A 15,772-nucleotide genomic window follows, 5' to 3' on the forward strand; every position below is an offset into this window, starting at 1 on the left:
TTAAGTAGATATATGATCAGAATCTTCAAAAGACTCATTGAACTACTTGTCTTATAAATGTAGAAGGGATTTATGGCCGTAAATATGTAGAAATACATTAAAATCAATTATAGAATGTTCAGCAAGATTTTGTGAATACTAATAATCTAAAAATGGGTACAGGTAATTTAGATTACATTTCTTAAATTAGACTTCAAAAGCATATGAAATTTGGCTGTCTATATGATATAAAATTTTTCTTTCCAAGGAAATAGTAGAAAATACGTTTTGAAATGGAAAGAATTGGATGCTTACAGATGTTACTGGGGAATAAAGTTTGATTGTAAGTGAAGATGCTGCACAGCTGAGCAGAGCATATAAGTGTATAGACTTGAATAATGACAAATACCATGGAGAAAAAATACAAGAAATTGGTAGTAAATGCAGGAGATTCAGAACATTTGCCAAATTTTCAAAGTTATGAAGAAAAAAATGTCTCTTTACTATGCATCCCAATAAATAGACTTTTTCATATGGATTCATAGAATGAATATAATAAAGAATCCCTCCTAGGAGGCAATTTATTGATGCCTTAGCTCCAATTTAATTTTATTTTATTTAAAAAGAGACTATCTTCAGTCTGAAGGGGGGGAAAATTATCATATCAGTTGATGCAAAAAAAGTATTTGACAAAATTCAACATCCATTCATGATAACTCTCAACACACTAGGAATAGAAGAGACTTCCTTATCCTGATGAAGGACATTTACAAGAAATTAAGGCAAGCACTACCACTAATGATGAAAAACCAAATGCTTTCCCCTAAGAATGGAAACAAGGCAAAGATGTCCACTACCACTTTTCCTATTCAGGCAGAATAAGAAATAATAGGCAGTACCATACTGTCTTGATTACTGTAGCTTTGTAGTATAGTCTGAAGTCAAGGAGCCTGATTCCTCCAGCTCCGTTTTCCTTGCTTTGGCTATTCGAAGTCTTTCATGTTTCCATATAAATTGGAATTTTTTTGTTCTAAGAAAAAAATTTTAAAAAGGTCACGAAAACCTAGGGGTAAGGCAGGAATAAAGACACAGACCTACTAGAGAATGGACTTGAGGATATGGGGAGGGGGAAAGGTAAGCTGTGACAAAGTGAGAGAGTGGCATGGACATATATACACTACCAAACGTAAAATAGATAGCTAGCTAGTGGGAAGCAGCCACATAGCACAGGGAGATCAGCTCGGTGGTTTGTGACCACCTAGAGGGGTGGGATAGGGAGGGTGGGAGGGAGGGAGATGCAAGAGGGAAGAGATATGGGAACATATGTATATGTATAACTGATTCACTTTGTTATAAAGCAGAAACTAACACACCATTTGTAAAGCAATTATGCTCCAATAAAGATGTTAAAAAAGAAAGAAAGAAAGAAAGAAAAGCAGAGCTCTGCGTCCACTTTCTCTCCCATTCTCTCTACCTGCCACCTCATTGTGTGGCCACTGGGTATGCCATGTACCCTCCAGGACCTGTGAGTGATCAATCCTGTTCCTCAAAGTTCCCTGATAGTTTTTACTGAAACACATCCTGCTATCATAATAAGAACCACAAGTCTCAGTCCAATCACAACAATGGCCCCTGTGGTGGTGGAAAGGAATGTCTGCGGGACTCACTACAAGTACTATGGCCCAGGTGAGTGCCCCGGGCATTCCTAGCCAAGAGCATCACTACCAATAGGCTGAGACTAACACAAAAAACATTGTTTAATTTTGCTCATAGTGTGTTCTTTATTGTGTCTGGCTTTTTTCACTCAACATTATGCTGAGAGATTCATTCATGGTGTTGTGTGCAGCTATAATTTATTCATTTTTATTACTATAGTATATTCCATTATATTAACATAACATAATTTCTTTTTTCATTCTACACTTTGATGAACACTTGTGTTTTAGCTGTTATAAACATTCTTCTATGTATCTCCTTGCATAAAATGTGCAACCATTCCTGTAGGATGTATTTCTAGAAATGGAATTATAGTATATGCAGGTTCATATTTCTTCAAATACTCACCAACATTTGCTTTTATAGTCATTTTATTTTAACTAGTGGCATCTCATGAGGTTTAGAACTTTTAATAGGTTTATTGTCTATTTGGATTTCCTCTTTTATGAATAGCCTGTTAAGTTTCTTGCTACTTTCCCACTGGGTTGACTGTCTTTTTCATATTGATTTATAAGGCTCCTCACATATTCTGGATATGTGCCTTTGTTAGTTGTATGTGTTACAAGTATCTATCTCCACTCTAAGCCTTGTGTTTTAATGGTCTTTTTCCCACTGTTCTACACTACTAGCATTATAATAAATCAAGTATTCCCAATACATTTTTTTCTGGGAACTGTTGTGTTCCACTTGTCTATGTGTCTATGATTTTACAAATACCATACGGTTTTAATTACTGTAGTTTTATAATGTCTTGATAGTTTTTAGTGCCTATTTGTTCTTCAAAAGCATTTTTACTTTCTTGACTTTTTGTGTTTCCATATAAATTGCAAATTCCATAAAAAAACAGGATTTTTATCAAGATTATATTCATCTTGATATACTGAATCTTTAATCTTGATTGAATCTTGATTGAACTGATATATTATCAGTTAAGGGAGAATTAATATCTTTATAATATTGAGTCTTTCAATCTAGGATTATAGTATAACTCTCTATTTAACTTAGGCCTTTTCAAGTGTCCCTCTTTAAATTTTATAATATTTCTTCCTAGAGACCTTTTAGCTATTTTTAGATTTGTTTCTAAATACTTGATTTCTTATGCTATTGTAAATGGTGTGTGTTTAAAAAGGTAATTATTTAATATTTATTCTTCATTTATAGAAAGACTTTTGAGTATACTGACATTGTAGTCAATATATTCTGTACATACAATATACTCTGTATATTGATTTTTGTACATTGACATGGTAGTTAACCACCTTGCTAAACTCTTTTATTAATTCTAAAAATTTATTGAAAGACCCTCCATTTCATAATGAATAGAAATAGCCATAGCAGGCATCTTTGTCATGTCCCTAAATATAAAACTGGAAAAGTTTCAGTATTTCACCATTAATTACACTGTTTGCTATGAATTCTGTTGCTGGTACTGATACCTTCCATCAGATTAAGGAAGTTCTTTTCTATTTCTAGTTGGGAAGAGAGGTTTTGCTTTTGTTTTTGTATCATAAAAGAATGTTGAATTTTATCAGATGTTCCTATGCTTTTACTGATATATGATTTTTATTTTTAATCTGTTACTATGTTATGCTCATTCATTTTCTAAAGTCAAACTTTGTGTATCAGGGATAATACCAAATTAGTCATGCTGTGTTATTCTTTTTATATATAACTGGATTCCGTTTAGCAATATTTTTTAAAGAATTCATTATGTTCAGCATTTCATGGGAATTCCCACTGTAGAGCTAAGAGTGTACAAAAGATCAGATTTGGTATGTGTTTTATGAAGATGTTCTACCATTGAGCAATAATGATGAAATATAATGAAAACAGTGTATATAATCTTTGAAGTGTTCCAAGGAATGCCATTGCTATCAGCACAGATAAAGCCATACATGTTCTTGTTAAAATTCAAACTACAGTTCAAAGAATGCTTCTGTATTTTCAGCCAAAATCCTGGATTGTGTTCCTTTGTCTTTAACAGCCATATGAACATTGTTATCCTAGCCTTACCTTCAATAATCTTTTAAACCAGTGGCTAAAAATTAAAGCTCTGTTTTCAGTTAAGACAAAACCTTTAATTTTCACAACAGGTATAAAACCAACAAAATACTCATTAATGTCAGAAGAAGAATTCTGTATGTTCACAAGTAAGATTAGACTACAATCTTCCCTTCTAATACTGTCCTCATCAGGTTTTGGTATCAGGTTACAGGAGCCACATAAAATAATTTTGGGAGTGTCTTAGTCAAATATAGCTGCCAAAACAAAATACCATGGACTAGGTGACTAAACAAAGGAATTTATTTCTCTTTGTTCTAGAGGCTGGAAGTTTCAGATCAGGGTGCCACTGTGGCTGGTTTCTGGTGAGAATTTTCTTTCTAGTTTGTAGACAGCTGGCTCCTCACTATGCCCTCACATGGAAGAGGCCACCAATACTATCAGACTAGGGTCTCACCCTTATGACCTCATTTAATCTTAATTACCTCCTAAAAACACTATCTCCAAATACAGTCACACTGGGGATCAGGGCTTCAATATGAGAATTTAGTGGGGGACAAAATTCATTTCATAGTTTTCTGCCTCACAAAATTCATGTCCTTCTCATATGAAAAATACATTCATTCCAGCACAACAGTCCCGAAGTCTTAACTCATTTCAGCATCATCCCTAGTGTCTGAAGTCCAAAGTCTCATCTAAATATCTAAATCAAGTATGTTTGAGATTTGAGGTACAGTTCATCCTGAGGCAAACTTCCTCTCCAAGCTGTGAATCTATGAAACCAAACATATTATGTGTTTCCAAAATACAATGTTGGGACAGACATAGGATAGACTTTCCTACTCCATAAGGGAGAAATAGGAGAGAAGGAAGGGGTGACAGGTCCCCAGCAAGTACAAAACATAACAAGGCAGACTCCATTAGATCTTAAGGCTCCAGAGTAATCCCCTTTGCCTCAATGTCCTACCTTCCTGGCCCACCGAGGTGGCAGCATCACTCTCACCCCCCACCCTCCTCTTTGGGGTGACCCTGCCCCTTCAGCTAGATGGGACCTGCCCACATGGTTTTCTACAGAAGCTCTGCCTCTGAAACAGAGGAGCAAATAGTTTTGTCCCCTGGGCCTATGATGCGAGTGGCAGCCCTTATGATCTCTGAATTGCCTTTCAGATCATTCTTCCCTTTCCTTTAAGAATAGTGCAAGTTCACAGCCACATAGCTCTAGGTCCTCTTCTGTAGAATGCAAGAAGTCTGACAGCTTTCCTTCATTCTCCCTGGCTTTCTCTGTCCTCTTTACTTCAAACTGGCAGTGTCTCTGCTGGTTTAATGCCATCTCTATTCCTGGCCTCGGCTGAGATGACTCATTAAATCCATGCATCACACCCATGATCTTGTTATCAAGTGGCTGTTCAGCCACACCCTCAGTGTTCTCTTCAGAACAAGCTTTCTTTTTTTGAAATATGAATAGGTTGAGAGTTTTCTAAATTTCTAATTTCTGGTTCCTTTTTGCTTAATAATTCCTTCTTCAATTCATATCTCTGCTCTTGCATTTTACTGTAAGTAGTAAGGCGAACCCAAGCCACGCCTTCAATACTTTGCTTAGAAATCTCATTTGCTAAATATCCAATCTCATTGCTTGCAAGTTCTACCTTCCACAAAACACTAGAACACACTTCAGCCAAGTTATTTGCCACTTTCAAACAAGGATCGCCTTTCCTCCAATTTCCAATACGCTCTTCCTCATTTCCATTTGAATGGCCCTTAACAACTACACTCCACCAATATTCTGTTCATGAATATTTATATTTTTATCTAAGTAGATGGAGGCTTTCTCTCCAGCTCTCCTTTTTTCTTTTTGAGCTGTCAGCAGAATCACTTTTAATATCCATATTTCTACGAACAATCCCTTCATAGCAATCTGGGCTTTTCCTAACATGCACCTCAAAACTCTCCCGTCCTCTCTCCTTTACCCAGTTCCAAAGCCATCCACATTTGTAGGTATTTGTTACAGCAGCACTTCTAAGCACCAAAATCTGTCTTAGTGTTCTCGAGAGGAACAGAAACACCAGAAATATATATCAGTATCTGTATCTATATATCTATATCTCCTATTGGTTATGTTTCATAATCATGTGAGCCAATTCTTTTTAATATCTATATCTTTTTATGTATCCTTATGTATGTGTATATATATATATATGTTTTTATCTTATATAAATATATATTTATATGTATATTTTTTACATATTTATTTATTGTAAGGAATTAGTTCACATGATTATGCAGACTTAGAAATCTCAAGACCTGAAGTCAACAAGCTGGAACCCCAAGAGAGTCAATGATGTAGTTCCAGTCAAATCTGAAGGACTGGGAACCAGGAGAGCTGATGGTGTAAGTTCCAGTTCAAAAGCCAGCATGCTTTCAGACCCAAGAAGACCCAAAGTTCCAGTTCAAATCCAGAGGCAGGAAAAGACTGATGTCCCAGCTCAGTAGTCAATCAGAAGAAGTGCTCTGTTATTCTCTGGAGAGTTAGTCTTTGTGATCTATTCATGTCTTCAACTGATTAGATGAGGCCCACTCACATTGGGGAGAGCAATCTTCTTTACTTAGTCTCTCAATTTAAATGTTAATCTTATCCAAAAATACACTCACAACCACACTCAGAATAATGTTTGGCCAAAGATCTGAACACCCTGTGGCCTACTCAAGTTAACACATAAAATTAACCATCACAGGGATTTCCTTCTTTTCTTATTTTCTGGAAGATTTTGTGTAAATTAAAATTATTTCATCTTAAATGTTTGATAGAGCTATTTTGGTCTGGAGTTTTATGTGTGGGGAGATATTTAAAAACAGATTCAATTTATTTAATGATTATAGGAATATAAGCTTTTCTCCATTTTTTTTTCTTGAGTTGATTACAATAAGTGATACTTTTTAACAATTTGTCCTTTTTTTCATATATTGACATGATTTTTTGCATATTTTGAAATGGTCTAAAGTTACTATATACTTTATTATCTTTAACTATCTGCCCCAGATATAATGTCTGTTTTATCATTTTTCATATTGGTTTTATGTGCCTTTATGTTTGTTTCTTAATGAACCATGTCACACTTTTGTCACTTTTATTAGCTTTGTCAAGGTTGAAATTATTGGCTTTACTGTTCCATTCTATTTTATGTTACTTTTTTACATCATTATTATTTTTACTTTTGCCTTCCACCTTCTTTGGGTATAAATTGCTTTTCTTTTTGTAACTTCTTAAAATGGATGCTTAGCCCATTAACTTTTCAGGATTTCTTCTTGTCTAGTTTATGTATACAAGGCTATAAATATTTTCTAAATACTGCTTTAGCTGCATTCTACAAGTGTTGATATGTAGTATTTTATTATTCACTTCAAACTATTTTCTAATATCCATTAGAATTTCTCCTTTGATTAATGGTTTACTTAAAAAGATATTTCTTGATTTACATTAGGAATTTAACATATATTTTAAAAGATTGATTTATAACTTAGCTTTTTCATGGTCAGAGAGCATACTTTCTATGAGTCCAATCCATTTGCATTTGTTGTTGAGTCTTAGTTTGTGGTCCATCTGCTTATTTTTGTTAATGTTTTTGTGATTTTAAAGAGAAAATGCATTCAGCATGTGTTATGTGTTCTATATTTGTCCACTTGTCCATATTTGTCCACTTTTGTTAATCATTTTATTCAAATATTGTCTGTCAGTTACTGAGAAATGTGTGTTCAGGTCTTCCACTATAGTTGTCAGTTTGTCTATTTCTTCTTGTAGTTCCGTCAATTTCCATATTATTTATATTTAGACTACATTATATGGTCAATATATGTTTAAGATTAGTGTGACTTCCAGGTAAAATAACCTTTATTATATAGTTGACTTTCTTTACCTACAATATTTTTTTTTGCTTTAGATTTTATTTTATCTGATATTTATGTAACTTGTTTTAGCTAATGTTTAGATATTAAAGCTTTCTGTATACTTATGTTTTAGATGTTTCCCTTATGGAGTGTATATGTTAGATTTTATTTTTATCTAGTCTGACAATCTTTATTTTTTCACTGGAGTAATTTTCTTCACTTTTAATCATTTTAGTTACTGATTTACTGAGATTTATTTCTATCATCTTAGTTTGTGCTATTTGTCCCATCTATTCATTGTTTCTTTTCCTCTCCTTTCTTGTCTTGTTAGATTAGCTGAATATGGTTATAATTACTTTTTCACCTTTGAACTTGTTAATACTGTTCCTATCCTATTTGTAGTTTCCCTAGAAATTAAAGCATGTACCATTAACTTCACAAATCTGAATTTGATCAAATCCTTACCCTCCTCCTGAGCAATACATGGATCTTGGGATACTTTCAATTCATTTACCCCTCTTTTGAATTAAATGTTATTATCTCCATTTGAAAGTCCATCTTGGTTTGTTTTTTAATTCTGTAGAAATTATTATCACTGTTTTATTCAGTCAATGCTAATTTACATTTGCTTATATATCTACCACTTTCTTTGTTCTTTTTTCCTTTCCTATCTTAGACCTACCATTTGGGATCAGTTTCCTACTGCCTACACCACACTCTTTAGAATTTCCTTTAATGAGATTTTGTTGCTGACAGATCCTCTTCTCTTAGTTTTCATTTATCTGTAAATAAAAGAAATTCATTCTCATTTTTGATAGATAGGTTTGCTCTTATTTTCTTATAGTACATTGAATACATCTTTCCTCTTCCAGCTTCTGTTGAAATTTTTAAGAATTCAGCTATCATTCCTTCTGCTATTATTTTTAGGGTAATCAATCTTTTTTCTCTGGATGACTTAAAGATTTTGTTCTTCATCATTTTCTGCAGCTCTACAGTGTACCTAGACATGAATATATTCTCCTTTATCATGCTTGGAATTTCTAAGCTTCTTGCAACTGTGGATCTAGTCTTGAGTTTGAAAAATTCTCCGCTATGACATTTTTAACTATTGCTCTTCTCTCTCTACTCACCCTTCAGGACTTGGGTCAACTGCTGGGAATTTCTCACTTAATTCCTACAATTTTTATCCTCTCTGCTGTATTTTCTATTTTCTCTCTCCATCTTGTTCTGGTTTGTCTTTTAAATCACAAATTCTCCCTTCCACTGTCTTCATTTTGCTGCCAGTTATGTCCACTGATTCTTTTTTTTAATATGTCATGCCATATTTTATTATTGCTTCCCTGAAATTATTTCCAAGTTTATCATTGACAATATTATACAAATTCTAAGATGCACATTTTTTTTAATGTTTTAACATCTTTGAAATAGAGATATGTCTGAAAATCACTATTATTTTACAGTTATCATCAGCCAAAAAAGCAACCAAATCATTTTGTGCACAAAACCAAACTTACAAACTGGTATAAAAGGAACAAAAGCATTTGTAAGATTGGTAACTATGAACCAGGTATGAGAGCTTCTTAAAATTTTTCTCCCATAAATATGAGAGATGCGGAATAGGAGCTGAAACTACAGCCACCATTTGATTAAGCTTCAGTAAACTACTGCATTCTCCAATATCTATGTGCTTTTGCACAGGGCAAGAAGGCGATTAAAGGAGATTGAAAAAGACAACCAGCCCTGCATTTTTCAAATCTTTGCACTACCCTCTTCAACTGCCCCCAGGACATTGGTATTGCTTTTGCTTTACTATTTGCATTAGTTTTCTATTGCTGAGTAACCATTTACCACAAATGAGGCACCTTGAAACAATACCCATTTATTATCTCACAGTTATGCATGTCAAGAATCTGGGCTTGGCATGGCTGGGTAATCTGCTCAGCGTCTCACAAGGCTGAAATCAAAGTATCAGAAAGGCTGGTATCCCATTTGAGGTTTGGGGTCCTCTTTCCAGCTCATGTGGCTGTTGCAGAACTCATTTCCTTGCAGCTATAAAACTCACGGAGGCTGCATCTTCAAGGTCAGCATAATAGCATCTCTCTGACACTCAACCTTCTTGTAAAGAGTTCACCTTATTATGTCTGGTCCACCTAGCATAGTCTCCCTTTTCATTAACTCAAAGTCAACTGATGAGTAACCTAATGATAAGAATGATATTCTATCATTTTCACTGATCCTCCCCACACTCAAGGGGAGGGGATTTTACAGGGTATGTACAACAGGTGGCAAAAACTAATTCTAAAGGTCAATTTGAATTCTGCCTACCAGACTACCCCAAAAAGAAGGCCTCAGGGCCTCCATCTGGCTCTTCTTACCGTAATAGGCCTCCCTCACTGCCCAGACTGCAGAGATCATGCATGGATCATACCAGTTTTTAGTATATTTATTCCAATTATATATTCACTAACCACAGGTTAGATTCATGGTCCCTTTGAGTCCACTGAGACAGAGTCCCAGCCCAAAATGTCATTTACCTCCTGTATGATATAGCTCCAGGCTGACTTATGGACATTGGTGGTGCTTTGTGTCCCAGAAATTAACATTGACAAAGAGCCAGTGTTTATCATCTCTGAAAAGTCTGGCGTTTCCTTTTGCCTAGTGCACAATGACTCTGTAATTGCCTGCAGATCCCTTCCTCCCAGCAGCAGTGGGTCCTGGTCTGCAGTCTCCTTCTACACTCTGTGAACCAGCCCCATCTTCTAAGCTTCTAGGTTCTTAAACCCCTACCCCTTCTTTTTGTTTTTCAAGCTCCAGAGATGGTAGCTTCTCCTGCCTCTGTGTCACCTCACCATTTGCTTTTTGCATTTTTAGTCCTCCAATGTCTGTTTAACCAATTCTCTGTTTTAAAATGAAGGAATGAACCCAGAGGACATTATGCTAAGTGAAATAATCCAGTCACAGAAGGACGAATACTACATGATTCCACTTATAAGAAGAATCTAAAATAGTCAGACTCATAGCAGAGAGAGGAATGGTGATTGTCAGTGACTGCAGGGAGAGGAAAATGGGGAAATGTCTGTCAGTGAGTGCAAAGTTTCAGTTATGCAAGATGAATAAATTCTAGAGATCTGCTGTACAACGTTGTGCCGATAGCTAACCATATGGTTAAATGCACTTAAGAACTTTATGTTAAGCGTTCTTACAGGAATTCCCTGGCAGTCAAGTGGTTAGGACTCCGAGCTTCCACTGCTGGGGCCCGGAGTTCAATCCCTGGTTGGGGAACTACGACCCCGCATGCCACACAGCAAGGAAACATAACAAACAAACAAACAAAAACAGTGTTCTTACAACAACAAAAAAGAAGTACAAGGAAATTTTTGGAGGTAATTGATATATCTACTACTTTGATTGTGGTGATGGTTTCATGGGTGTATGTGTATGTACAAAGTCATCAAACTGTATACATTAAATATGTACATCAGTTGTATATCAACTAAACCTAAATAAAGCTTTTCAAAATAAATAGATAAAATAAAATGTCTCTATTAAAATAACTGTTATTGTTCCTATTTTTCTGACTGGAGCCAGACATATATCCAAGGGTTCCTCAATAATAGAATGGGTAAATAAACTACAATATATTCATACAATACCGTCATATATACTGAAATACAGTTGAACATATTGTTGCTGCACATGGATGAAACTCATCCATGCTGCGACACAAAAGGACATATACAGTATGATTCCACTTACATACATTCTAAAATTAAATCCTCTTGTGTAGGGATGCATACATCGAGTGTAATAACATAACAAAAACAAGGACGCCCTTACTATGAGCAGCAGAGTAGCAGTTGCCCACAGCAGAGAGGGAAGGCTTGCTACCAACTAGAAGGGCACACTTCTGGGGCATCAGTCATGTTTCCTGTCTTCACCTGAGTGCAGGCTATAGAGGTGTTTTATACGCTCTTCTATATGTGTGTCATAGTTCACAGTGTAAAATATTTTGTTTGTTATTTTAATTCTAATACAGGTGACCTTGTAACTTACATAAACTTGCAGACTTACTTTCCATGAAAACTGTTTCTTTCCTATGTGCTTATCTCAAGACTTCAGGCCTCTCCCAGGGAATAATATTAAAACAGTTTTATTGCAAGAAGAAAGTGCTACTCTGAGCACATCAGTGACTTCTGAAGTGGCTGTAGAACATACTCAAGAAGTTTAGTACTTACTTCACACTGAGCCACGGCATAGGTGGTTGTATTAAAAAGTGCCAAGGAAGATGAACTTGGGTCTGGTAGCACTAAACCTGGAACACATCAGCAAAAATGTATTAAACTCAGAAAATTGAAACTAACGTTCATGACTTTTTGGACCTTAATCTCTTTAAAATCGTTCTCAAACCATATTTTCAGAGGTAATCTGGTTTATCATCTATATATACTTAAGTCAAAGTATGTTTATATTTATTTTTATATGTTAGGTACATTTAATATATCTAAGCATTCTGCATCTCAAACGAAACAATAATTTTTAGCAAATTTATGGTAAACTTATAATGGAAGTATATAAATAAATTATATAAGTTTTCATGAATTAACTCCTGTGTGTCAAATCATAGCTTTCTTTTCCCTAATAGTATTAGGTTCATACAGAACTTGAAACAATTTTGGAAGCCCCAAGGGGATTTCAGCAATATGGTCATGCCAATGATGGCTGCTTTTTCTATGCTAGTTTCTCCCCACTTCAGGAATCAATTTCAAATTATTCCTCCTAGGTACCTAGTACAATAACCCCTCAATATCCAGAGGAGATTGATTACAGTACCCCCTGCAGATACCAAAGTCCTCTGATGCTCAAGTTCTTTATATAAAATGATGTAGTATTTGCTTATAACCTACCCACATCCTCCTGTATACTTTAAATCATCTCTAGATTACTCATAGTACCTAATACAATGTAAATGCTATGTAAATAGTTGCTGGCAGGTGGCACATTCAACGTAAATTCTATGTAAATAGTTGCTGGTGCATGGCAAATTCAAGTTTTCCGTTTTGGAACTTTCCGGAATTTTTTAATTTAATGTTTTTGATCTGAGTTGGTTGACCACAGATGCAAAACCCGCAGATATGGAGAGTCAAACGTATGCACTTCTTTGACTAAGTTTCTATAAGAAGAACACAGGCAGACATAAAACAAATACTAATTATACTTAAAACTTTTATCATATTGTCAAGGCTTTATTTATTTAGACAGAATAAAGTATCCAACTACAAGGCTTTTTTCCTTAAAGGAATTTTAAAGAAATTCCATGCATTATCGTTTAGCAGTTTTACTAACTTTAAATATATTCAAAATGAAGTCTTACTGTAAGATTATAATTTTACTTAAATATGAGAGAAGAAAAAGCACAAATTCAGACTTTCTCTAACTAGCACACCTTTAGCAACTGACATTGCCAGGAGTGTGAATTTTCCAGCTATAAATCACTAAACACAATTGCTTAATAGTCAAATAAGGAAGGGTGTTCAGAAATGCCACATAATACTGCACAAGGATTGTATTGCTCTGCAGCATTTAGAGAAAAAATAATGGTAAAAATAAAATTCCAGGATAAAAATGTTAACTTGATAAAGTATTGTGATTTTATATATATATATATATATATATATATATATATATATATATATATAGTCTTTCCCACCTATCAATGTTTTGTTATCCAAAGTACCCCATCCGCTGGTTCTGTGTAGTGAGCAATACTCTGGCCTTGACTTCTTTGCTGGAGCCTCAGCCCTGGGACCACCACCACCTAAGCACACTACATCACTTATCCTACATTCAGTGCTTCCTACACCTCTCTTGAATTAGAACCTGTCTTGGTTCTCATCTTTGCAAGGGTACTCAAGTTCTCTTTAATTGTTTCTTCTATTGTCCATAAAAAAGTCCACTCACAAATATTTATAGGACAATTTTATTTACTTCCAGAGTTTTCCTATCCTGAATTCCTTATGAGTCTACTCCCTCCCCTCCAGAATATTCATCACTGGTGCAGGCTCAGAGTCATTGGACTCTAATCCAGTCCAATGTGAGCCAAAAAACTGTGGCAAGAAGGGAAAGAGGAACTCAGACAGGTAGAAGCTCCACTAACTCATTTGCATAAGAAGTGGCTTCTGTTAAGACAATAAAATATCCCTTCAGTTAAAGGTAACACCCACAGTTGTTTTTTATTAAATTCTCATATTATAAATACCCTCATAATGAAAAGAATCTAAGAAACCCATGTATTGAAAAGGGTGACACATTCTTAGCTTCTAGAGTCATGGGCAAATGTCAGGAAATCTTAGTGGAGAAAAAAAGGTTAACAGATAGTTGAAAATGGCTTAAAGTGGGCATGCGGACCCTGAGAAAACCATAATTCAAAAAGAGTCATGTACCAAAATGTTCATTGCAGCTCTATTTACAATAGCCAGGAGATGGAAGCAACCTAAGTGTCCATCATCAGATGAATGGATAAAGAAGATGTGGCACATATATACAATGGAATATTACTCAGCCATAAAAAGAAACGAAATCGAGTTATTTTAGTGAGGTGGATGGACCTAGAGTCTGTCATACAGAGTGAAGTAAGTCAGAAAGAGAAAGACAAATACCATATGCTAACACATATATATGGAATTTAAGAAAAAAATGTCATGAAGAACCTAGGGGTAAGACAGGAATAAAGACACAGACCTACTAGAGAATGGACTTGAGGATATGGGGAGCGGGAAGGGTAAGCTGTGACAAAGTGGACATATATACACTACCAAACGTAAGGTAGATAGCTAGTGGGAAGCAGCCGCATAGCACAGGGAGATAAGCTCGGTGCTTTGTGACCACCTAGAGGGGTGGGATAGGGAGGGTGGGAGGGAGACGCAAGAGGGTGGAGATATCGGGATATATGTATATGTATAGCTGAATCACTTTGTTATAAAGCAGAAACTAACACACCATTGTAAAGCAATCATACTCCAATAAAAATGTTTTAAAAAAAAAATAAAGAAAAGCGGAGGAGGATGAGGAGCATCCTGAGGCAAGTCTGAGGGAGTCTCCCATGTCTCCCATGAGGTCTCCGCAGCTGCACTTTGCCATATCTCACTTTGCCTCCTCTTACAGCTCTGAACACACAGACCTGTGTTGCCTCGACTCTGTCCAATTTGAACAATAGCCGACTTCCCCATTGCCGGTGGTTTGTCTCATGCTGCAACACATGGGAGCATTCCAAAACTGGGAAGTGACTGATATGAATTGAAAAATTTTACCAATTACTAACATGTTTTTAGGAAATATATCATGATGCTGAAAAAAAGTAGTTCCACTGAAAGAGATTTGGCAACTGCATCAAGGTTTGTTTCTTAAGGAACCAAAATAATGGAGTCAATAAATGTGTATATATATTATTTAACTTTCAGTCTGATTTACATGCCTACTTTTGAGCAAATATGTGAACTGAGATGCCGTAAATATAATATGAAATAACATGTTTATTGTGGACGATTACACAGATGTTATTTGATAGCTCTTTACACTGTATCATTCACACAATGAGAAATGTCTTTTCCTTTTCATGTTTAATAAAGTATACTGGTCTTATAACTGGATTGTTTGCAGCATATAAAGCTTTTGGCTTTTAATAATTCAACTTCTTGCATTGAAGTTGATCCACATGTTAACGATTACAGTTAAGTGAATAAGGCTTTAGGCATGAAAGTGGCCCTCAGAGGCTTATGTTTCTTCTCATCTCACTAAAGTGACTCTTTTGGAGCACGTTTACATAAGAAATGGATGTCATATATATTTTTTCACACTGGTTTGAATTTTCTTTCTTTTATTCCTTTTACTCTCCAATATTACACCACCTCACCTACACTGATGTATTCATTAGCTATGTTTATTGTCTATTTGTATGATTATCATATTATCATCCACAGTGTTGGAGTTTAATTTGCTCTATTTTTGTGGTAAGAATGAAACAAACTGCTTCACTAACCAGCAAGCAGAATGGAGAGAGGAGCCCTTTAAAAAATACACATGTTGCAATATACAAGTTACAAGCTATAATTAAAAATATGAGAAAACCAGCCTCAGTAGACCCTTTAGAAGTTAAAGGTCTATGGGAAATAGGCCACATTTTGAGTTTACCTCATTC

General features: G+C 35.3%; 1 protein-coding gene across 1 annotated transcript in view; it reads right to left on the minus strand.

Annotated features, from left to right (window-relative positions):
• The window catches only part of LOC111167659 (serine/threonine-protein kinase MRCK alpha-like), a 51,785-nt gene that overhangs the window by 30,843 nt on the left and 5,170 nt on the right, over positions 1–15,772 (minus strand). Inside the window, 2 exon segments of the mRNA XM_089912615.1 lie at positions 11,752–11,900; positions 14,756–14,861. Of these exon segments, the coding sequence (XP_089768741.1) occupies positions 11,752–11,900; positions 14,756–14,861 (255 nt within the window).

Source organism: Delphinapterus leucas, chromosome 6 (genome assembly GCF_059928025.1).
Source record: "Delphinapterus leucas isolate spDelLeu-1000000601 "Yukka" chromosome 6, BTC_Dleu_Yukka2, whole genome shotgun sequence".
Lineage (NCBI taxonomy): Eukaryota > Metazoa > Chordata > Mammalia > Artiodactyla > Monodontidae > Delphinapterus > Delphinapterus leucas.